Source organism: Girardinichthys multiradiatus, chromosome 14, assembly GCF_021462225.1.
Source record: "Girardinichthys multiradiatus isolate DD_20200921_A chromosome 14, DD_fGirMul_XY1, whole genome shotgun sequence".
Lineage (NCBI taxonomy): Eukaryota > Metazoa > Chordata > Actinopteri > Cyprinodontiformes > Goodeidae > Girardinichthys > Girardinichthys multiradiatus.
The window spans coordinates 33,991,384-34,015,945 of NC_061807.1; the positions used below are offsets into that span (position 1 = coordinate 33,991,384).

The following is a 24,562-nucleotide window of genomic DNA, read 5'->3' on the forward strand; positions in this document are numbered from 1 at the left end:
CCTGAATTATTGGGCCATTTATCATTTGACATTCATGCTATTGATGAGTGTATGTAATCTTCTGACTAGAACTGTATGTTTACAAAGATCCAACGCTGAAGGTTGTTTAAACTGTTCAAGCAAAAATAAAACTACTGCTGACTGAAGGGTTTAGTGAGATCCCAGCTTACACTGAGAGTCTGTGTGGCCGAGGGAGGTCTCGGGTCCAGTCATCTGTCCTTTGTCTCTCTCACTGCAGGGTCTGCCATGGTTCGGTAATGGGCAGCTGATCACCAACCACCCAGTGTTTAGTGTCTTACAAAACTAAAATATCAACCTGATTTCATAGTGTTACACTCAAATGCTCTTCCCCCATGTGCCAATGGCCTGTTATAAGGATCTGTGGATGTCCATTATGGCAGCGGTGCTGGTTTACGATCCTCCTGGCAACTTTTAGTTGTGTCTATGCTCCAGCATGGCTGCATGTAAATTATATTAATAGTTCCTAAACCCTCCTCTGCAGAATTTGGACAACTACGGATATAATTAAACCATCTGAATCAGTTCCTATAAATACATACATCTTGGTTTCACATAACCAAGTAACGTATTTAGCTTTTTTTCATCACAGGTTAAACATCCTGCCAACAATAGTATTGTATTTGGACAGTTTCTCAAAGCTCAACTAATGCCCAGAATCTGACCCCAAATCCTGAAACAGTAGAGAAGATATCATGGATTTAGGAATGAAGCAAACAAAGATCAATAATCCTCTTTCCTTGATCATAATTGGGAAAACACAGGTTAATGGCTAATAAAATAGAATATTTTAGGATTGCTGTCAAAGGCAAAGCAGGAATATCTGGAATGCAGATAAATGTATTATAATAAAACTTGGCTACAGGAACGTGTTCAGGACTCCACTCCACCACCTTTACATCTAGCTTTCAGACTGTAATTCTTGCTAAACATTTTACACTGCAACACCAACATTTCACTTCTGGGATTAATTAGCAGCAAACCTGTTGCAGTCTGGGCACAATTTAGAGCGGTGTGCGCCCCCTCCCTAGTACGTATCCCTACTCAAGCATGAGGCACAGCAGATTCCAACTACTACCCGTGCTTATACAGGGCTGGTGCTATTCCCCTTCTTAACTGGTTCCATGTAAAAACTGGTTTGGTTTTCCACAACGAGTTAAGTGCTACGTGAGCCACTCCTATGTTTTATTCTGGATTTCAGTGGGGGATGATTACTGGGCAAGGAGAAAGTTTAGTCATATTTTATCTTAAAATTCCTGCAAACAGTAGTCCTGATATCTCCAACTTAAATAATAAACGTTTTTTTTAACAACGTGCAGTGATATTAACGTGTCACAATCCCAGCTAGTTGATCATTGATGAGGGAGTTACATCAATTAAACCAAGATTTATCAAAAATACCTGACAATTAGAAACAAATGAAAATGTTTAAGAACTGAGTCAGAAATTATGTTTATCGTGTGGAAGCATGGCTCTATGCGGCTCTTCCCTCTGGTCCAGCTCCAACATAGAGCCAAAACAGAACCAAATATGAAAGGGCAAGAGTCAGAGCTCACAGTGCATTACAGAACTGGTGCCAAGCAAACACTGGCACAAATTTAGCTTTGGAACCAACTTGGTGGAAAAAAAAAAACCCTGAATATGATGATTTATGTTTGGGTGTGGAGAGGGTGGATAGCAGGAACGCCAAAATCCAATGCCCAAAGCAGTCACACCATCAAGATATATACCCAGATATGCTGCCAACATGATAATAAACCACCAGAATAATATAACAGGAGCTTCGTGCATAAAGGGGTAATGCAATGCACCCATGGAGACCTGTTGAAGAACCTGCGAAGACCATCCATGATTTTAGATATTGTCTGTTTGTGTACAACATAGAAAATCAAACACCATAAAACTTAAAATGTGCTTCACACAGCTTGGTTTGGTACCAATAATTAAACGGAAGCGTCTTTCATCAGTTTGACGTAAGCATGGATGACAGAAGGAAAAACCACTCTATTAAAACCTCAAAACTGATGAGGCGTGAAACACAACTTTCTCTGCTTCTTTGGTCTACTCTGCTTCAGAGAATGACTTCATTTATCTTTGTTTACGTCGTAAAATTGTCTTGAATTTGAAAAGTGCAAGCCAAAATGTATCATCCGTGTCCATCCATTCTTGTCAGGTACAGGCTCATTCATTCAACGTTGAGCGGATTTTGCACGGGAGTAACCCGAAGCCGCCTCAGATGAAGTCGGATCATTGGAGCATGTGTTTTTGAGCACGAGCCCATCTGTGGACAGCAGTGCTGTGTCTGCATGTGTTTGTTTTTACAGCGATAGCAGGATCCCCTGCTATGAAGGATGCCGAGCCGCACAGCAGACTGGAAACATGTCTCGGAAAACAAATGGACTGCATCTGCTATCAGGCTTCTATCTAATAGATGTTTTCAAGAAGGAAAAACAGACTGATGCCTAAATCGTGGTCACATAACGCACGTACGCTTCACTCCGACCCGCCTGCCTCTCACATCTGGCATCACCCTCCCTGCCTTTCATCACTCTTTCCTCTTTAGACTAATCAGACAGTTCTCCTTTAAAACGCACTGTACTCAACAGATAATATTTGTGTGCTAGTGGAAAACAGAATCTGGACATAAGCATTGGTGTAATCATTAAAAGTGGTTTGTATTTCCAAACGTCAACTTCTCGATACTGCTGGCACAATTAGTGAAATGGATTGACTCGCCAAAGGTGAGCTTCATTTGTAGGATTTTTAAAAACTAAACAGAAAACTCAAAGGTTTAAGTATTGGGATTATGAAGAAACGAGGCAATGGAAAGAATCTCGCCTGATGGGGGAAAAAATGTTCTCCTTTCCTCCTGGAATCAGCCGGACCATGAACTTGAAAAACAAACATACACAAAAAAACATTAATAAAGCTCTGGCTCCCTGAAGATTTCAGATAATTTCTGAGACAATCCCAATGTTATGTGGCATTCTCAAGACGGATCACCATCACGATCTCTTGCACGCACGCACACATACAAACGCCAGCGCCTGGTGATGTTTCCTGTGATTGAGTCTGTGACTCTGGGAGCCCGCATGTCCCTGACGGCAGCGAGGGGCGGGGCAGGAAGTAGTTGCAGACAGGAAAAGAGGAAGTAGGAAGTTAAGAGGCGGAACGCCTCCCTGCTGCCAATCTGAGGCCAGAGACGTCCTCCCTTCCTGTGTGGCTCTGAGACGGACACACATTTGTATTTACTTTTGCTGCCCTCACCAGAAACGAGGGGAATTCAGGCAGGCTGCTGGGCAATTCCAGATATTGTTGGACATGTTTGTAGAGACAGAGTAGCAGGATAGCTCAGTGCCAGAAGACTGGCTCTGTCTCTACAAATATTTTCCAAGAAGAAGGAAAATAATAAGGCCCCTTTTTTGGTAGAGATGTTTGCTTCGCTGTGTTGGGAAAGCCAACAGTAGGGCGTACTAGAAAACATAGCAAACTCAAAACATATGTTTTTCATTGTTTTTATGGCATGCTCCTAGTCATTGTGCACATTATTCCTAGGCTCAAACCTGCCCCTGCAACATTAATAATTAATGTACTAAATGACAATAACATTAACATTGACATGCTGCAGAAAACAATTCCATGAACGAGAGACGACCTGACTTTATTTTTGCTGTCTGAAGAGAAAAGTACCATTACATCGTGCTAAAAGTGCACACAGCGTATTTGACAAGCACGCAATGGTAGGGACTTAGCGTAGCTCACCTCTATCACAAAACCCAAAATTTAACATCATTGGTTAGGTGATCCAAAAAGCCTGTGAAATTGAAATATGAAAGAAAAAGTGTTTACCAAACAGGGCAGTGGAGCATCAGATATTTTAGAGCTACTACATCTGCAGGGGCTTTCGTTGGTCAAAAGAACTATCATTGTCGTCAAAGAACAGGGACCGGTCCACAAAGCTTCAGTTCATATGAACTGTTCAATGCGTGGTGTAGAAGATTTGTTTTGTCAAGAGTACAGCTATAACACACTTTTTTTTTTTTTTTTACAGCAACTTCGTGTGAAACTCTGTGCTGCAGTCAACGCAACCAGTAATGTTTTTCACTTTGAAGATTTCAGCGCTGCAACCTGGGCCCCTACATGCCAAGGATAGGAAGATGATAGGAAGATGAGGGGGCTCCAGTCTAACTGGTTCAGTTTTATAGGTTAGCTTGCTAATGAGCTGCCGCAGTCTTGAAAATGGCCTTTCATTGGTTTGGTCTGGAAGCAATAAATGTATGAAACAAAATACATTTTAAGTTCAAGTGTACAGTACTAGACAAAAGTCTTGAGTTATTTTGCAATTTCTTAATAGTTTGGTCCCAAAGAGCCAGGCTTTATTTTATTTTATTAAAGTGGCCTTAATCAATAATTTTTCAGGCTTTTTGAAAGTTATTTAAAGTTTTTCTGTGGACCTCAGCTACTTTTTAATGTATCAGTTCATTTCCTAAATGCTTTCAAAGGAATGTTTGCCATTTAACTCTAACTTATTGATCCTTCTGGCACACAATGGCTCCTGAACTGAAAGGATGGACCAGCACTGTGTTTGCACATAACCGGCGACTAAAGAAACTCCTTTTAAGTTGGATAACAAGGATGATCCAACTCCTAGGTCGTGTGTCAGTTATTCGCTCTATTTCTGTCCTTTAAAGACGTAACTTTCAGATACTCTTCAACTGGCCGAGTTTTTTAGGATCTGTTAATATTTCTCTCATCTCTCACCTTTTCTGTTTCTTCTAACTATATGCTGCCATAGACAGGTATAAAGACTGTTTGACAAACTTTTATTTTCGATATTATGATTCTTTAGGGGAAAATTACTTTCCTGTTTTCTATTATTTTCTATAGCCCCGTCTTTTCTAAGGCAAAATCCGACCAAAACATTTTTAACAACATTGAGACCAAAATATCCACAAAAAATATCAATGAGAAACACTGACTAACTTTTTGACATGCACAGTTATTCTTAGCAAGCTCTGAACTGTTGACCTTTGACTCACATGCTGATATCATCAGCCTTTACCACACAATGGAGGGTCAATCAGGATCAGCTAACGGCTATCCGACAATACAAGTCAACAGGTTTTTATAGCGTCCTTACCCGTTGGCTTGCCTCCTGCTTCAAGCTACCAACACTGCTTGTACTTCTGCTTCAGATTGATACTGAGGTGTATCGTGTGCACCACAAGCACAGCCATTGTGTGGGTTATCTGCTACGTAATAGTTTGTCTGATTATCAATGAATATAACAGCACCATTGTTTATGTGACTGGCTCTCTTTGACTGATGTTTGTGTTATTTGACTCTTATTTTTTGGTTTATCATGTGGTAAAATACCCCTTCCCTGGGAAAATGTTGGTGGTGAATGAAATACCAACTTTAAATATTTTCAGGTAAGTCAAATGTATTCAAACTTTCAGTTTGGAATTACAGTTACATTTGAGATGATAAAAAATGAACCAAGAGAGTTTGTTATTTTCATGAGGTGCTTCTCTGTTTAGATATATAGTGCCTTGCAAAAGTATTGCACTTTGACTGGGCCATTCTAACACATGCTTTAATCTAAACCATTCCAGTCCAGCTCTGGCTGTGTGTTTGAGGGGGTAAAAGACCAGTATCAAGCCCTTTAGAGCCTCTCACAGGACTTCTTCTTCCAGGAATGTTCAGTATTTACCTCTATCTATCCTTACATCAATTCTGACCAGTTTCCTAGTCCACGCTGAAGAAAAGCATCAAAACAGCATGATGCTGCCACCACCATGTTGTACAACAACAGAGTGTCTTCAGTCAGAGGCTTCTTCAGATCTGCTGTAAGACGGAGAGCTACAGGAGATCCTTCCTGCCCACAACCATCAACATCTACGACTCTTTGAAGAAACCTACATAATATGAGCAACAACAATAATTCATTTCCCTTTAAATTAAAAAAGTATTTTGAATTGAATATTAGCTGAAGCAACATTTTCTGCTGATTTGTTTTTTTGTATTGCAATGTGTTTTGAATACTTCTTAGGTCATTCCCGTGTAACAAACTGCACTGGTGTTCTTGTTTCCACTTTTTCATCGCAGCCAGTTCTGTAAAACAATTCTCCCACCTGAGCTGTGGATCTCTGCAGCTCCTCCAAAGCTACCAAGGATCTTTTGCCTTCTTCTCTGAATAATGCTCTCTTTGCCTAACCTGTCAGTTTAGTTGGATGTTTAAACTTCTCCCCAACTTCATTCCTTACCAGTCTGGTGAGCTCTTTGGTCTCCATGATGCCATTTGTTCACTAATATTCTCCAAGAAACCCCAGACTAAATCACCCACAGGAGGACTCTATTTGCCTCTGACGGCAAATGGTTGCACTAAACCTTCAATTAGAAAATCAGAGCAAAGGGAGCTGAACACATATCCACACCACACTTCTCAGATTTTAATTTGTAAACAATTTTAGAAACCATTTCTGATTTTTCTTCCACTTCAGAATGATGCTAATTTGTGTTGATGTTTTACATAATATACCAATAAAATACATTGAGGTTTGTTGTCATAATATTAAAAATGGGAAACAGTTCAACAGGTATGAAGACCTCAAAGTGTGATGCAGCAACACAAACGAAATAAACATTTAGTCTGCATCTACTTGAGCTTTCTTCAATCAGAGCGCACTCTCAGCAGTTTCCTATTTGACCATCAGTTGTTTCCTCACAACCGAAGCCAAACTTATCATACAATGAAGCGCGTGAAAATGCTATAAAACAGGCTGGGGCATTATCCGACAGTAATGAATGTGCGTATTCATGTAGTCTACAGTAGAGCAGAGGGGTACAAAGGTGGTTTTTGTTCCCCATGTTGCTAGGACAGCTTTGCTTGGTCATCATGGATAAATGCCCCTCTTATCGGGGCACAGGCTGAACCACAAAACACACTGGTGCACACACACACTTCTATGCAGAGTTAGAGCTGCAACCAGGACAGAAACCCCTTTTAATAAAACATCCGCATCTGTGCTCTAATAAAACAAGACAAAACACTGGAGTTTGAAGCTAAAATGCTCCTCTGTTTTTGATTCAAGTGTGCGAGCCTCCTTGTGTTCTTCTTCCACAGCAGCTGTCCGCACTGATAGTTGCTTTGTTTTCCAGGAGTGCTCCTTAATGAGGTCAAAGGCTATTTAGGACCACTGAATGCCGACGAGAAGAAACAAGAGCTACCTTCATCTTGGTCCGATTACACACACACACACACACACACAGACGATCCCAGCGATTCATTACATTTGACCAAGATGAGGTCCAAAAATCAGCTGCTGGAAAAAAAAGAACCTCTTTGTCCATATGAGAAGAGAGAAGAGCAACAGAGACAGACGGATCTACAGATTCCTACTTCTTTTCCTACTTCTGTCGATCTATTTGAAAACTCTCTCTTTAACCACAATGTTAAAGATTCATTAAATATTTCGAACATATGTTCCCAGCTGATGCACTTTATGTTGTTGGCTTGCAACAGGTCTGAAGTGCATGAAGCTGGACTCTTTCACCCAGAACCCATTCTGCTGTACTACGTAACAACATGGGTTGTTTTAATGAAGTAATCGACACCTGCCCTGAAAAAAAGACTGCTGTCAAAACAAGAAACTACCAGCTGGTTTTAATTAAGCAAATAGGTTTGATCCACCCACTGGAAATGTACTGCGCTGAATAATATGTTCCAGCTGCCACCAAGCTGCTTTACACTAATAGATACTGTGATTGGCTCTCATTCTCTAAATGGCCGTGTCAAATGGCCCATCCTGTTGTTGGGGAAAAGATCTGGCATTAAGGATCACTTACTGTTATGTATTAACCAAACAAACAAAAAAATTAAACTAAGGACTATACGAAGCACCATGATCCTCTATGAGGACAACACATTATCCTCAATTAGAGTGAAATCAAAGAAAGTCTAGACCTGAACCCAAGAGTGTATATGTAAACCTCAAATGTGGGTTTATTTACTACACTTTGTCTACTTACAAAAAAGTACTATAAAAATGTACAGATAATATTCTCTTCTGCATAAATCGAAAAAGCAACTTCAGTCCTACTCAGAACTTCCAAAAAACAAATGCAACATTTTGGAGCATTTTAACCATTAAATCCCAATTTTATCATTCTTTATAAAAAATACATATTTTCCAAATAAAGGCTGGGTGAGCGGGAGGATTTGTATTTTAAAATCAGTCTTGAATATGGAAAAGGTTAGCTAAAATATGAATTTTGATGCACCATTGTTTTTGTGTACCAACTGATACTGACACTCCTTTCATTAAGACCAGGAAATGGATTAACTTCCTCCTGACTGACACGACAGATCATTTCGATCCCTTGTAAAATCTCTGGAAACTATGAGTTTAGCTAGAGGAGGCAAATGAGCAAATGTCAAAAACAAATCTGCTCGGACAAATGAACTGTATTTAATATTCACTATAACTGATGATGGAGGCAGGTTTAAACTCAAGAAGACTGACTCAAAAGGCGCTTTAACAAAATGTGAGATCAAGGGTTCATTTATGCAACCAGACTATTGCAGCTTTAATGTCGCATTAAAGGTAAAAACAGTTAAATAAAGTCTCCCATAAGTTTTAGGAGGGGTGTGTATACTTTTGAGAGCTGCTGTATCTCCCTTATTTGCCCTAATTATTTTTAGATTCTGAGATTACCTACATTTTAGATGTGTCTTCGGTTGTTTTGCAGGTTTTAAACCTATGTTTCCTATATTTATTAAAGTGGAAGCTCGCACTAATCACCCAGCTTAGGTTCCAGTTTAAATTTTTACGTGGATCGTTCGAGCTCCAGCGTGCATCCAAGTGAGATTTTGTAATTGTGGCCAACTAAATGTTTCACAGTGGTATCAATAATATATTTTTATCCACTTATTTCAAATCAGATTACGGGTTTCTCCTTCAAAACATCCCGACCTTTCTGCGTCATAAGGCAGTTTGAGAGGAGGCTGTGTTTGTGTCCTATCGGCAGACAGAGAGGAACTGTCAGCACTGCCGGTCGTCTGACTCACCTGGAGACAAACCCTATTATTGAGTAACAGCCATCTTTGATTAGACGAGTGACTCAGCAGGACAGATTTAAACGGGTGTGTGTGTGTGAGGTTGGTTACAATGAATGAGAACATTTGTGCTCGTGTGGGAATATGTAAATGTGAGTAACTGCGACAGTACGAGACAGACTGCCGAGCGCGTCGTCGTACCTCGTGATCGGGTATTTCAGAGGACAGCGTCTTTCCCAGGACCGCTGCGGTCAGGAACGTCCAACAGCGGGCAGTGTTAGCCAGGTTGTAACCTCCTGGAGACACAAAGAGGGAGGCACACATATTTGGACAGCTTAATTTGGTGGATCCAAAAGCTACAAGGACATTATATTTAAGTCAGAAACTTATGACCCTTCTTCCACACACAAATAACAATGAAAGAGTGATAATGAAGAGGTCGGACTTCAGTGAGATCAGGAGGATGACTAGAAGCCAGAGGGAGAGGAGGATGTAGCGCAGAGAGAAAGTATGTAGGACAAGGAGGGAGAGGGGGAGAGAGGAAGAGAGGTCGGATTGTATTGGAGTAAAATGGCTTCATTGTGTCGTATAATTAGTCACTATCATCTGGCCGAAGGGCTGAGGAGTCTGAAACAGGGCGCCTGTGTGAGGAAAATTCAAACGCACGCAAAGAATATGGTCCACATTCAGGATCTTTATAAAATAACAGGTTCGTTTACGCCTCCAGGATGTCCAAACGCATCATCTGCCACAATAATAAATGCACACACACACACACATATATACAGGAACGTACCTCCTCCAAGGAGCAGAGTAGGTAGCTGCCACTGCAGGACATGCTGCAGACATTTAGCCACCCCTACCGGGGTCATGTTGAAGGAGCACATGGGATCGCCCGCCATGGTGTCGGCGCCCAGCTGCATCAGTACGGCCTCTGGGTTGAACTGCGACTTCACCTCCTGCATTACGCTGGGGAGCAAGGTGGCACAGAATATCTCCCATCATGCATTTCAGTAAATACCCATTCCGATGATGTCAATTTAGATGTGCTTACATATCAACTTAGTTTTTACCTTATTTGTGGCAAGATATAAGAGAAATAACAGATCAGCACAATGGAGGTAATATGTCTGAAATATTTGTGGATGAATTTTAAAGCAACACCTCAAAACACAGTTTTTCCTTGTGTGACATCACAAAAAACAAATCCAAAGAAATCAGCAAAGATGTCAGAAAGATAAAGGTGGTCCAGCACAAGTCTGGTTCATCTTTGGGCACAATTTCCATATGCCAAGAAGGGTCACGGTGACTAGTTCAAACAATTAATAGCAAGGATAAGTCCCGTGGGATTGTCCAGCACTCATTATGTTTAAGGAAGAGAAGGTTCTGTGTCCCAGAGGTGAATATGTGACGAAATTAAATGTCCTGTACCAAGATGGCTGAAAGCTCACTCTTTCAACCATCTTGGTACAGGACATGTTCAGAAGGAATCGGCAACATTTTCAGGAAACTATTGTGAGAAAATTGTGGAAGGACACCCAATAATTTGGCCCAAGCCTTGAATTTTAAAAAAGAAAAGAAAAATCTGGTTTAGCAAACATAAATAACTTAAATATGTGTTAGGCTGAAAATTGTGAGGTGTCTTTTTATACAATGAATGTAAATATGGATGGATGGATGGATGATGCCACTATGATTTTATAGTGAGACAGTACATGTAGTACTATAAAATGAAACCACTCCTAATTTCTTTATATTTCCCAGATTAAATGAGACCGTTTCCTGAAGGCATTTAGGTGGTCCAGATGAGTACAGCGACCTCCCCCCTATTGTCTTCCATGTTAAAAGACACATAAAAAGCTTTAAATTAAACCAAATTCACACTTAAACGTTTCATCCTCCGAGTAAATTTATTCAGTGGAGAAAGAGCCGGAGCTCTCTGTGTGTCTGTGAGTTATTTTATTTACCTGGTAAAAACCTGGAAGTATCTGTCGTCCTGGATGCCGTCCTCCAGTGGGACGTTCACAGCATACCAGCGGCCTTTTCCTAGCCCAGTGTCACAGAGGTCACCAGTGCCTAAAAATGGACACCCTTATTTTTACACTGACTCATAATGACAAAGATCATATGGGAATCGGGGCTCCAACACATTTTTAAATTCAAAACTCCATTTTCCAGACTTGGTTTTCAGTTTTTTAATCAAGCTAACATCCTGCACATTTGATTAAATAATATTCATCTTTAACTGTCTGAACAGTAATCAGACTTTTTCTGTAGGTTCCAAACATCATGAAATCATTTTCCTTCTTTTTCCTGATCAATGACACTGGAACTTATCAAATAAGGACTGGAATATCCTTAAATGCAGATTCTTTAGAGCACAGTTTGTAAATATTGCTGAATTTATCCTGCCTATAAATATTTTTAAAAAGCAGTGTTTAAAATGATACCCAGTTTCAGAACTACAGGTCCAGTTTAAAATGAATTTAAAGTTGTTTAGAGTCTAAATTTGATTTTTGTTATGACAAATTAGTAACTGGAAACTAAAATGTAATGGATAAAACGGGAAAATCAATGTTTTAAATTGTAAAACAAAGATAAAGCATCTCAACATACTAAACATGACTGGGTCCAAGAAAATAGAAGAAGGAAAAACGTTTGCAAAAAGCACGCTCTTTTTTCCACGTTTAGCCAGAACTGGAAAACAATAAGGGCAAATTCAAGACTTTTCCAGATTGTAGGAACCTTGGACAACATTTTAATTGAGAAACACCCTGAGTCACTGACCAGGAAAGAATCCAGGAGAAAACTTGTGGAGAGAAACCGTCATAACCTTCGACGTGAAGCTGAAGGCCTCTTCCACACCTGTGGCACAGGTTGAATAATCCATCAGTAAAGTTTTGTTGGACATTTTTAATCTTCACATAAAACTCGGGGATCAATAAAGTATCTTTGAATTGAATTGAATAAAACTGGACACTTTTTAACAATCAGCAACAGCAAATGTATAAGAAAATGTAAAGAGCTGCTCTCCTTTTCTGGGTTTGTTACCCGTACCGTCTCCATGATGCAGGTCAACGTCCACATACAGCACTCGCTCATATTTCTCCCTCAGCTTCAGGATTCCCAGCACAGCGTCGTTCACGTAGCAGAACCCTGAAGCTTCATCCCTGGGAAACACACACAGAAGAGAAAGAATTGTAATGTAGGAAATGTAGGATTCTTTTGGGTATAACTCAGTAGAAATGTGTGGCGGTGTAATTCTCTGCTGAAACGTCCAGCTCTGCTTGTACTCTTTGGTCTTTATTTAGAGATAAGATTTTAAGACTAGTAAAAAGACGAACATAGTTCCAGGTTGAACAAAAACAATGTGTGAATCTGGCTAAAGTACCTTTTGCCATTTCCAGAAATAGCATCATTAAGACCAAGGAACACAGCGGACGGGTCAGGGAGACGGTTTAAAGCAGGTTTAGATTTTCACACAATATCTGAATATCTCACAGAGCACTGCTCAGAAAGAGTATGATCCATCCACCTAAACGGACAGCCCTGGCAAGGACAGAAGGAATCAGAGAAACAGCCAAGAAGCCCAAGGTAGCTCTGGAGGAGCCACGGTGAACCATGGCTCAGGTGGAGAAATCCATGGACAGGACAACTATTTGTTAAGCACTCCAGAGATCTGGCCTTTATGAAAGAGTGGCAAAAAAAGCCATTGCTAAAAAGATCTATAAAAGCTGCTCAGAGTTGATGAGAAGATGGGTGGAGCTAAATATAGAACGGTCCTGGAAGACGACCTGTGACACGAGGAAGGCGACGTATCAAACGAGCATAATCAACTCGCTTTGTCTAGCCCTTTTCATTTTGCTCATGTTCTTCTCCATCATACCCAACAAGATGCATCTGAACTTTGTTGACTATATTACCACAAAGCGTGAAAACCATACCCGAAAGCACATTGGAGTTTGATGCTATTAATGTGGGCTGTGAAGCTTACTTTTTAGCATGGTGCCAGCCTCCTGCCCAGTTAATTGCCACTTCACACTTTTGCTCCAGCAGACATTCGGCTGCTGTCAGCGTAGCGCCCCCTATGGCTGCCGCATAGTCAAATATGCCCTCCACCACGGGACAATCATAGCCTGGAGGTAGAAGAAGGCAGACATGAGGTCAGGAGGATGGACATAGAGAAAAGACAATTGCCTAGAAGGACTTTGGTAGCGTATAAGTTATCACTTAATTTATATCACTAATATATATGTGGCATTACAACAATCCTATGCGATTCTTCTGAAACAGAATGGAAGAGGCAGCCTGGTGGGAGATGTTTCAACCCAAAAAGAGAGTTGGTATCAAACAGATTGGTAGGATGAACTCAGGGAAAATGCACTGAAGACAAAAGGAGGAAGTTCCAGTGGGAAGAGCAGAGAACAAAGAGCCAGAGGGAGGATGAGAGTGAAGGAAAGGAGTGAGAGCGACAGATAAAGACAAAGAATAAGACAAGGAAACAAAAACAAGGCAGCGTAACCCCAGGATCAGTCTAAAGTTAGACATGAAAACCTCAGCAGCTGCATGTTTTAAACCAACATGTATAACAATGACAGCGTTATGCTGCCCCCTGGTGGCCACAGACATGTCTGTGCTCTTCCTTTATTACCTCCTAACACCAGAGTGCATTAACCTCTGCCATTGCTGAGGCTGGTCAAAGAGTGAAATATTTCCCACATATTAGAGTTGAGTAAAGCCAAGACACAAGTGTTCACTTAGAATTTCTTAAGCAGTTTTACATCACATATTATAAATGAAAAAAAAAAAGAAAAAGATTTGACATTTAAAGAATAAATTAGAATAAAAGTTGTAGTTTGTTTATTGCCCACCCAAGCCGTAGTCGGCTGACTGAGGGTCATCGTTGTCCCCGTCCTGGCTGATCTTGTGCAGATGCTCCAGGTAGGAGTCTGTGTGGAACATGGCCATCTCCTCCATGGTGGCTGCCCGAGGTTTCACAACGCTGGAGAAAGGAAGCAGGAAAACAACACGAAGGCCTAAACTGGGATTCTAATGGGAACTGCTGTATGTGAACACTGAAGTCTGCAAGCAACTAGGCTTTACAGACAACAGCCAAATACGCATTACATCAGTGAAACAGATGGGATTATCTGACAAGGTGCAAATAAAAAATGTGTCATTACGTGAGAAAAACGCCCTCTTCCCACAGGTCAGACATACTTGAATACCAAAGTTTTTACTTTCAGGGTCTGTCTGGATTATTTAATTCAGTAAATGAAGGAGTACCTTACATTTAAATTGATTAACAGTGGCCCCTTTGTCTAATTTTCAGACTTTAACAGCATAAGCTTTAAAGCTCCACTGTATGGACAGCAGAACTGATGCAAATTAAAAGCTATTTACCTACGTTTTTCTCATAATAACATAGGTATACATGGCAATAAGCCAACATTGACCCTCAGAGAAATAATTATTTGATCCTTATCTGACTTTGTTACACTGCCCAAGGACAAATAAAGCATCCACATTTTTATACTAGATTTATTTTAATATTACCTAACATACAGAAGTAAATATGCTTAAATCAAAATTACAAACTGACTTGTATGTCACTGATGTAAAGATCATTTTGACCCCAAAAGACCCGGCCAAACATTTGGCTCCCACTGATTGGTTACGGCACACAGATTTCAACCAACCAACCAAAATCTGGTGTATTGGTGTTCTGGTTAAAGGTGTATAAGCTGTATATGAGAAACTGTCTTGTACGGATGGTTGACATGGACTTAAACTTTTTTTTTAATATAAAACGTTCTGGAATTAATTGTGCTGAAGATATATGCAATCCTTTTTGTTTCTATTGCTGTAGATAGTAGAGTACGGGCGACAACCTCTGTCGTGCTGCAACGTTTGGACGCATCTCTGCTTGGTTGTAGGACTCAGTAGAACCTGACAGTGTGCTGAGGAGACAACTAAGCCAGTTGGTTCAGGCGTATTGGACCACCGATACATCTAGTTTAACACCTTGGGTCTAGAACCTTATCAATGCCAATGCTGCTTTAAAATGAAAGCTGAACTACACTGCCTGGCCAAAAAAAAGGTCACACTCTAATATTTCGTTGGACCGCCTTTAGCTTTGATTACGACACACATTCACTGTGGCATTGTTTCGATAAGCTTCTGCAATGTCACAAGATTTATTTCCATCCAGTGTTGCATTCGTTTTTCACAAAGATCTTGCATTGATGATGGTAAAGTCTGACCGCTGCACAAAGCCTTCTCCAGCACATCCCAAAGGTTCTCAATGGGGTTAAAGTCTGGACTCTGTGGAGGCCAATCCATGTGTGAGAATGATGTCTCCTTGAATCACTCTTTCTCAATTCGAGCCTGATGAATCCTGGCATTGTCATCTTGGAATATGCCCGTACCATCAGAGAAGAAAAGATAAATTGATGGAATAACCTGGTCATTCAGTATATTCAGGTAGTCAGCTGACCTCATTCTTTGAACACATACTGTTGCTGAACCCAGACCTGATCAACTGAACCCAGACCTGACCAACTGAACCCAGACCTGACCAACTGAACCCAGACCTGACCAACTGAACCCAGACCTGACCAACTGAACCTTGACCTGACCAACTGAACCCAGACCTGACCAACTGAACCCAGACCTGACCAACTGAACCCTGACCTGACCAACTGAACCCAGACCTGACCAACTGAACCCAGACCTGACCAACTGAACCTTGACCTGACCAACTGAACCCTGACCTGACCAACTGAACCCAGACTGACCAACTGAACCCAGACCTGACCAACTGAACCCTGACCTGACCAACTGAACCCAGACCTGACCAACTGAACCCAGACCTGACCAACTGAACCTTGACCTGACCAACTGAACCCTGACCTGACCAACTGAACCCTGACCTGACCAACTGAACCCAGACCTGACCAACTGAACCTTGACCTGACCAACTGAACCCTGACCTGACCAACTGAACCCTGACCTGACCAACTGAACCCAGACCTGACCAACTGAACCCAGACCTGATCAACTGAACCCTGACCTGACCAACTGAACCCAGACCTGACCAACTGAACCCAGACCTGACCAACTGCAGCAACCTCAGATCACAGCACTGCCTCCACAGGCTTATACAGTAGGCACTAGGCATGATGGGTGCATCACTTCATCTGCCTCTCTTCTTACCCTGATGCCTCCATCACTCTGGAACAGGATAAATCTGGACTCAGACCTTATGACCTTCTTCCATTGTTCCAGAGTCCAATCTTTATGCTCCCCAGCAAATTGAAGCCTTTTTTCCTGGTTAGCTTCACTGATTAGTGGTTTTCTTAAGGCTACACAGCTGTTCAGTCCCAATCCCTTGAGTTCTCTTCACATTATGTGTGGAAATGCTCTTAATTTCACTGTTAAACAGAGCCCAGAGTTCTACTGTTTTTCTCTGATATGATTTCACCAAACGTTTAATTGATCACCAATCACGATCATTCAGGATTTTTTTCCAGCCACATTTCTTCCTCGAAGGGTCCCCACTATCCTTCCAGTTTTTAATAATGTGTTGGACAGTTCTTAACCCAATTCTGGTCGTTTCTGCAATCTCCTTAGATGTTTTCTCTGCTTGATGCATGACAATAATTTGACCTTTCTGAAACAGACTGACATCTTTTCCACGACCACAGGATGTGTTTTTCCACAAGGTTGTTTAATGAGAAGCAACTTATTGCACCAGTTGGGGTTAAATAACTTGTTGCCAGCTGAAACATAATCACCCACGCAGTAATTATCCATTAGGAGGCTCGTACCTATTTGCTTAGTTTAATCCAGGTGGTGACCTTTTTTTTGGCCTCACGACACCCTTTTTAAATCGTCGGGTCAAGCTAAAGCAGTAAGGATTCCAGTCTGCCGTATTTTGAAACTCAGCATCGTTGTGATATCATGGGAGAAAAAAACAGGAACAGCAAAAGCAAAATAAGGTCTGTTGCTCGATCAGAAATTTGAAATTTAGCGCCACAAACATGATTCTTTTTAACAACTCAAATGTCCATGTTTTCAAGTATTTATATACCACATAAATTACTAACTTGACGCGTCAGCAGCTAATTCAGACTTTGAAATGGTTCACATAGATGCTTTATCCAAGTCAACGCCACTCTACGTTAACAATAACCCTAAACAACTCACCTCATGTGTTGAAGCAGTCCATAAGCTTCTATCAGGGAGTGGACCATACTCGCCTGGTCATAGAAAAACAAGGAGAGACGTCCATTTACACCCCAACTGTCTGCATGTGAATGTAAATCAAACAGAGGCTAAAGGCAGCTCATTGAATCCATCTCACCCTGTTTGGGACTTTGGATAAAGTGTCACAAGTCTCGATGTACTCCAAGCTGTAGACATATGCCACTCTCCGTTTGATGCTATCATGACTGTGCTCTCTGCCGCTCATTGGAAATTAAACTAAATTATTTTAAAACGATTTATTTCAATTTGTTTTTAAGCAAATAGTTAGCTAAAAGGGCTCTCTTGCTTCTGTTCTGGTGTTACACCGTCAACATTCCCCTCCCCCTGGGTGAAGAAAACGCGGCTCTGAAACGAGCTAAAAAAAACACAAAATGTTGAAATTAAATAATGAAATCAGTCCAGATGTGCGTTAGAGAGGGGTTTATCTTGTTTTAAGTAGGGGTTTATGAATGGGTTTATCTGAATTGGAACGAGGGTGGAACGTTTTAAAGCGAAAAGGCTTCCAAGCAGGAATGGACGAAGACAATGATGCATTATGGGATTTTTTGTAGTCTTTTTAATACCCAACGCTTTTAGCTTAACTTTTATGCCCTACAATTGCAAGAAAAGAAATGTATTGGCCAAATAATGTGCACTAAAAAAAAACTCAAAGCACTGTGCGCTTTTTTTGTTTGTTAATTTGTTCCTTTTTCACACACTTAAAAGAAAAATCTTCTTTTAAAATGTTTTCCAGAAATAAACGTTCTTTTAAGCCCTATCATAATTACATATTAAATACTCAAATTTTCCCGGTGGTCCGTAATGCAAGATCATTTGATAATGACATGTTTGCAGGTTTACAATCATATTTTTGTCTCTAAGAAATGCAAAAAATGTTTAGTTATCTTTTACTCTTTCTGAAGTGTTGTTTGGTTCAAATATTTCCTGGTCCAATTATCCTGTTAGACCAGGTGAGGGATAAAATCTATGCTGAGCTAATTCAGCATTGTTGTAACTTCAATTAGTTCAAAGAAGCCAAACCCTCAGGATTTCTTAAAGCTTAAACCAGACTTACATACATCGTATAAAAAGACACATAACCATTTTTTTTCTCTCTGTCTGACAGTAAATCTGACAAAACATTTCCTGTTCTAGGTCAATCAGGATTTCAGAAATGATTTATATTTGCTAACTGCAAGAATAAAAACTTTTTATTAATTTTTTTATTCTGAAGTTTACTTACATATTTTTCATATTCTGTTAAATTGATTTTGGACAAAGGTCTCTTACTTTTGTTCTGGGTTTGATACACACCAAAAACACGAGCAAAAAGCTTCCTGGACATTCCTGTGGAGTTTATATTTTCTTAGAACAGCTAACTGTTGTAACTTTAGGCATCTGAAAATTGAACCCAAGGATGAACCAGAGCTCTGAAGGTCCACCATTCTCTTCTTGACATCTTGGTTGAAGCAGTTTTTTTAGGTGCTTCCTTAAAATCTATCCACAGTTGCGCCTACATATAACTCAAATCTTGCGAATTAACCAATCAGAAGCTTACAACGCCATGGCATCATAATCTGGGCCCTGCCAAATTTTCTAATAGCTCCAAATTTTTGCTTTTAGGGAAATAAAAACTATGTTAGTTATTCTAACTGACCTAAAACAGGAAGCGTTTAGTCTTATTTAAAGTCAGAAAGGAAGAAAAATGACTAACTTTTTTATACTGTGCGTTTAAAAAAAAAAAAAAACTGCTTTTCAAGCCTCTCAAACAGCTGAGCGCATCGATATGAATTCCTCTGAAGTTTGCTTTTATTTTGAAGGCGTGAGCCGGAATGGCAGCTGCTTCCGGTGGCGCTCGCAGCGCAGCTTCAGGTTTCACCTCTTCTGGCGGAGTCTCAAGCTGTTGCAGCTGAACTGTGTTTATTGCAGTCAGGCTGGAGCTTCCCGAGCTGCTCTTCTTCCCGGCTGTGAGCATTTCAACGCTGGGCAGCAGAAATGACCTTTCTGTCAAGAACCTAGAGAGTTTTGTCCTGAACTGTGTACCCGGCTGAAGAAGTGAGACCTTCGCTGGCCAGCATGAGAAGTAGGAGCAACTCTGGGGTTAAGCTGGACAACTATGCTCGGATAGTGCAGCAAACTATCCTGCAGCACCAAGTGAGTAGTTAAAGGGTTTCTACACAACTTTGGCGACTTTATGAGTTAAACTAACCGGTTTAGTCGATGGAAACAGTGGAATTGTACCTGCAGCCAGGCACGGAAGTTTAGAGAGTTAGAGGTGAAGCATGCACAGGGTGAGGTAAGGTGATATTTCGCAAAGCTGTGTTGCTCTGTCAGTAACATTTGTTTTTGTGCGTGTTTGCAGACACTGTAGAGGAATTGAAGTCATGTCAGTAACACATATGTGTTGAGGCTTTTCACGTGAACCAGCACGATAGAGATCATTTCCTGTAATGCAAGTCTTTTGGTTTGCACATTAATCTTTTTTTGTATTTTTTTTCTTTGAATGAAATGGATATCCTTGAAAAAGGAATAAAGTACATAAAAGTAAAAAAAAAAAAAAAGTTTTCCAAATTCCAGACATCTTTCTGCAAGAATCTCCTTTTGAATTATGCTCCTTTTAGATATTTTATTACTCGTACCTCAGCAGTTGTCTGTTTTTTATTGTATTTAGCTGAAACCGCCTTGCACTGATTTCTGGTTTTGTTTGAGGCCTCAGCTGCTGATTCTGATCATAACTTTCTTTCTGTGTACTATAAAACATACAAAGTCATGTGTACCATTTGTTTTACCCTGAACAATTAAACTCAATTCAATTCAAAAATACTTTATTAATCCCAAAGGGAAATTAAATGTTGTTGTAGCTCATTATGAAGGTTTCTTCAAAGAGCCGTTGTAGATGCTGATGGCTGTGGGCAGGAAGGACCTCATGTATCACTCCGTCTTACAGCAGATCTGAAGATGCCTCTGACTGAAGACACTCTGTTGTTGTAGGACAGTCTCATGAAGAGGATGCTCAGGGTTCTCCATAATGTTCTTCAATTTATGAAGAATCCGTCTTTCCACAATGATCTCCAGAGGTTCCAGAGGAGTCCCCAGAACAGAGCCAGCCTTTTTTATCAGCTTGTTAAGCTTTTTTAAGTCCTTGGCTCTGATGCTGCTTCCCCAGCAGATGATGGTAGAAGAGATCACACTTTCCACAACAGACTTATAGAAGATATGCAGCATCTTGCTGCAAACAGTGAAGAACCTAAGCTTCCTCAAGAAATACAGTCTGCTCTGTCCCTTCTTGTAGATGCTTCACAGTTGCATCTCCACTCCAGTCTGTTGTCCAGGTGAACACCGAGGTATTTATACTCCACCACCACCTCCACTTCTTCTCCCATGATAGAAATAGTTTTTGACTTATTCCTGTTTCTCTTAAAATCTACAATCATCTCCTTTGTTTTAGTCACGTTCAAAATGAGATAATTGTTTCCACACCATGCCACAAAGCGGTCCACCACCTTCCTGTACTCAGCTTCTTGTCCATCTCTGATCCACCCCACGACTGCAGAATCATCCGAGTATTTCTGCAGATGACAAGAGTCTGTCTTGTACTGGAAGTCTGAGGTGTACAGAGTGAAAAGGAATGGTGAGAGTACAGTCCCCTGTGGTGCTCCTGTGCTGCTGACTACCTGGTTAGACTCACAACCCTTCAGTCTCACAAACTGTGGTCTGTTTGTCAGGTAGTCTTTGATCCAGGAGATTGTTGAAGCCTCCACCTGAGTCTTCTGGAGTTTCTGACAAAGCAAATCAAACATGACATAACATAGCCTATAAATGAAATAAAATGTGCTGCAGGTAGTAGCTGAGATGCACTTATCGACAGGTGACGCGAAAAGGCAGATTATCAGCTTGACCGGCCATGACTGGTGAATGGCTAGTGGGAAACTTAAAAAACAGACCTTTTTCAGTTCGGTGAATCTGCAGGTTAACACTGTAAATAATCGGTGATCGGAACCGTCCAAAGAAGCTGTTCTCGGTGCATCTCATTGCCAGTAGTTTTGAATCCAACAGAAACAGATGGGTTACAAGGCTGGACTCATTTAAGCATTAAATGTCTTACTGGACTCATCAAATCAAAGTCAACCAGAGAACATTCTGTTTGCTGATGCCTTTATGGAAAGGACAAAAAGTGGTTGTTTTCAGTTTCGATGCTGTAACAAACAATAGTGTGCAAAGGCTGTAAATTTGACTTGTTACTCTGTATTTTCCATACCAGGTGCCTGTTATGAGTTCAGTCTCATCTTCCTCTCCAGGACATGTCAAAGTGTCCATGGACCCAGCAGCGTTTATTGATCTTCATGTCGGTTTGTGGATGTGTCTGCAGATGGGGGAAACTGAGGCCTAGAGTAAACATGCTTTAAGTGGTCTAACAGACTTTGTCAGTAGAAGATATAGGCATGGGTCATTTACCAGCGAAATTATTTCCAATTCACAGAACCGTTCTCTGTAATGGATTAGTTAACAAGGTTGTCCATTTATATTTTCATGGTAGCTTAGTATTTGAACATTAAGATGTAATGCACAATAGTGCTTAAAGTATTCACTTGATGAGCTCCATATTAAATGTTAGTAGCCTTATGTTTGTGACAACATCAACAAAAAGTGAAAATGTAAACCTTTTCTAAAAATCTACAGCAGAGCTGCGGGACGGGATCACCTTAGAACGGATCGGACTCTTAACCGTAAATAGCCAGTGGGTATAAATGTATTAAGAGGAGAGAAAACATAGAATAGAATAAAATTCTGTATTTGTCATTGCTCCACATGGGTGCATCGAAATCTTCAAAAGAAAACTAAACAAAAACAAGTAGAGCAAATGAAACAAAATAAAAATTATAAAGTTACAAAAAGTTATAAGAAGGACTGTGCAGGTGGAAAAAAATATATATACATGAATATTTACAGGTTGTTCCAGTATTGCACATGAGGTAGCATATTGCACTTAGTGTTGAAGAAATTGCACAGAATGTATTTACTGTTTATGTCATTATTGATAGTAACAGTTGTTACAGTGTACATGAGGCGTTCAGGGCAACAACAGCTCTTGGAAAAAAGCTGTTTTTCAGTCTGTTTGTTTTTGTCCTTATTGCCCTGAAACGCCTCCCAGAGGGGAGCAGTTGAAAAAGATGGTGACCGGGGTGTGAGGAGTCCCTGATGATGCTGTGGGCTCTCCTGAGGCAGCGGGTGGAGTAAATCTCCTCCAGGGAGGGGAGAGGGCAGCCAGTCAGTCTCTGGGTGGTGTTGATGACCTGTTGGAGCTGCTTCCTCTCTGCTGCAGTGCAGCTGGAGAACCACAGCGAGATGTTGCAGCTCAGCACCGACTCCACAGAGCAGCGGTAGAAGGACAACAGCAGCTCTGGTCGCAGGTTGTTCTTCCTGAGAATCCTCAGGAAGTACTGTCTCTGCTGCGCCTTCTTCAGGATCACTGTAGAGTTAGTAGTCCACGTCAGATCCTCGCTGATGTTGGTGCCCAGGAGCCTGAAGTCCGGCACCATCTCCACCCTGTCCCCGTTGATGGTGATGGGCTGTGTGTCCTGTTTACACCTCCGAGAGTCAATGATGAGCTCCTTTGACTTGGAGGTGTTCAGAGTCAGGTTATTGTCCATGCACCATGCTGACAGATGCTCCACCTCCGCCCTGTAAGCCGTCTCATCCCCTCCTGAGATGAGCCCCACCACCGTGGTGTCGTCCGCAAACTCGATGATGGTGTTGCTCGGGTGGGTGGGGGTGCAGTCGTGGGTGTAGAGCAGGGGGCTCAGCACACAACCCTGTGGAGAGCCCGTGCTGGTCCTCAGTGGAGAGGACAGGTGGTGTCCTACTCTCACCCTCTGGGAGCGGTCTCTCAGAAAGTCCATAATCCAACTACAGGTGCTGTTGGAGAGACCCAAGTGTCCCAGTTTACTCACCAGCCGGCTCGGGATGATGGTGTTGAAACGCCGAGCTGAAGTCTAGGAAGAGCAACCTCGCGTAGCTCCCTCGCTGCTCCACGTGGGTCACAACATCTTTTAACTCTCAACTTCAGATTGAAGCTGTACTAATTGGAGTTCTTCAAATTAGTTCTCATTTTTGCTGATTTGTCTCTTAAGTCTAAAAATTAATGTTTTCTTTTTTTAGGTGCAACCTGAATTTAATGGATAAAATGAGGTTTATCATTTTCTGCAGTAGAGCATTGTTGAAGCAAAGAAAAATCATGTGTATAAACTTTTGGTTGTATTTATTATGAATTAAACTATCTGTATAATACATTATAGTTTGCTCATTTTAACAAACAATCTATTTTATCTTGGCGTGTATTAGCTTGTCATGCTACCTACAGCGTCGAAATAAATATTGCCTCCTAACTGATCTCTTCTGTTTTTTTTACTTTTTTGTCACACGGCAGTGTTTGAGATCATCAATAAAATGTTAATATGTCTGAATAGCATAATTCCACAAAGAAGAGTGGGCCAAAATTTCTCCACAGTTATGTAAAAAAAAAAACTCAGTGTTATGAGTGGGTGGCACAACAAGTTTTTTGCCCTAAATAAACAAAATCACAATTTGAATACTGCATTTTGTATTACCTCAGATTATCTATGTCTGATAATAGGATTTATGTGATGATCTGACAAATTTAAGCGTGACAAAAATAGAAGGAATGGATCAGGGGACAAATATTTTGTTCACCACACTGTATGTTTATGGGACTCGGGGTTCCCACACAGTCTTAAAGTATGGAATAAACTTTTATCATTTTATAGGCATGGATAAGTATGGGGAAAATGAGAATAGAGTCCTGAAAATTGTTTTTATTGACAGTTCAGTTTTCTGTTTTTCTTTTAGAGATTTATATTCAATTAAATCCCCTACTTCACCTCGCAGCATTTTAGCTACCAGTATGTTGCTAGTTTCAAAAACTTTAAAAAAGCAGCTATTGTACTGCTGTTTTTGGCCTCTACATCACTTTAAATGATCTAAGATGGTTCTATGCTAAGTAAAGCTTTGAAACAGCTTTTTTATTTACAAAATAATAGATAACTGATTTTATTTTTTAAATGGAACCAATCAAAATTCAGATGTCAGAAAAAAAAGTGAAATGACCCTGTTATCAAACTGCTTAATCAGAAGCCAAGTTGAGTATTTTAATTTCACAGATAATAAAACCTGTCAAAGATATTAGTTTTTTAAGACGTCCTGAGGGTTGTCAAACCTGTT

General features: G+C 40.7%; 2 protein-coding genes across 7 annotated transcripts in view; one reads left to right on the forward strand and one right to left on the reverse strand.

Annotated features, from left to right (window-relative positions):
* The window catches only part of hdac8 (histone deacetylase 8), a 42,344-nt gene extending 24,567 nt beyond the window's left edge, over positions 1 to 17,777 (reverse strand). Inside the window, exons 1-9 of the mRNA XM_047386039.1 lie at positions 17,442 to 17,777; positions 17,285 to 17,337; positions 13,948 to 14,078; positions 13,071 to 13,212; positions 12,134 to 12,246; positions 11,864 to 11,941; positions 11,044 to 11,152; positions 9,873 to 10,045; positions 9,278 to 9,372 (exon numbers count right to left, since the gene is read on the reverse strand). Of these exons, the coding sequence (XP_047241995.1) occupies positions 9,278 to 9,372; positions 9,873 to 10,045; positions 11,044 to 11,152; positions 11,864 to 11,941; positions 12,134 to 12,246; positions 13,071 to 13,212; positions 13,948 to 14,078; positions 17,285 to 17,337; positions 17,442 to 17,549 (1,002 nt within the window). The 5' untranslated portion in view covers positions 17,550 to 17,777. The remainder of the gene's footprint in view (positions 1 to 9,277; positions 9,373 to 9,872; positions 10,046 to 11,043; positions 11,153 to 11,863; positions 11,942 to 12,133; positions 12,247 to 13,070; positions 13,213 to 13,947; positions 14,079 to 17,284; positions 17,338 to 17,441) is intronic.
* The window catches only part of phka1a (phosphorylase kinase, alpha 1a (muscle)), a 34,173-nt gene continuing 26,575 nt past the window's right edge, over positions 16,965 to 24,562 (forward strand). For 3 of the 6 annotated variants that reach the window (XM_047386021.1, XM_047386023.1, XM_047386020.1), the window contains exons 1-2: positions 16,967 to 17,076; positions 19,144 to 19,477. In XM_047386021.1, the coding sequence (XP_047241977.1) occupies positions 19,400 to 19,477 (78 nt within the window). In that variant the 5' untranslated portion in view covers positions 16,967 to 17,076; positions 19,144 to 19,399. Of the gene's footprint in view, positions 17,077 to 19,143; positions 19,478 to 24,562 lie in introns of all 6 variants that reach the window. The other 3 variants (XM_047386018.1, XM_047386019.1, XM_047386022.1) reach the window with 3 other exon arrangements.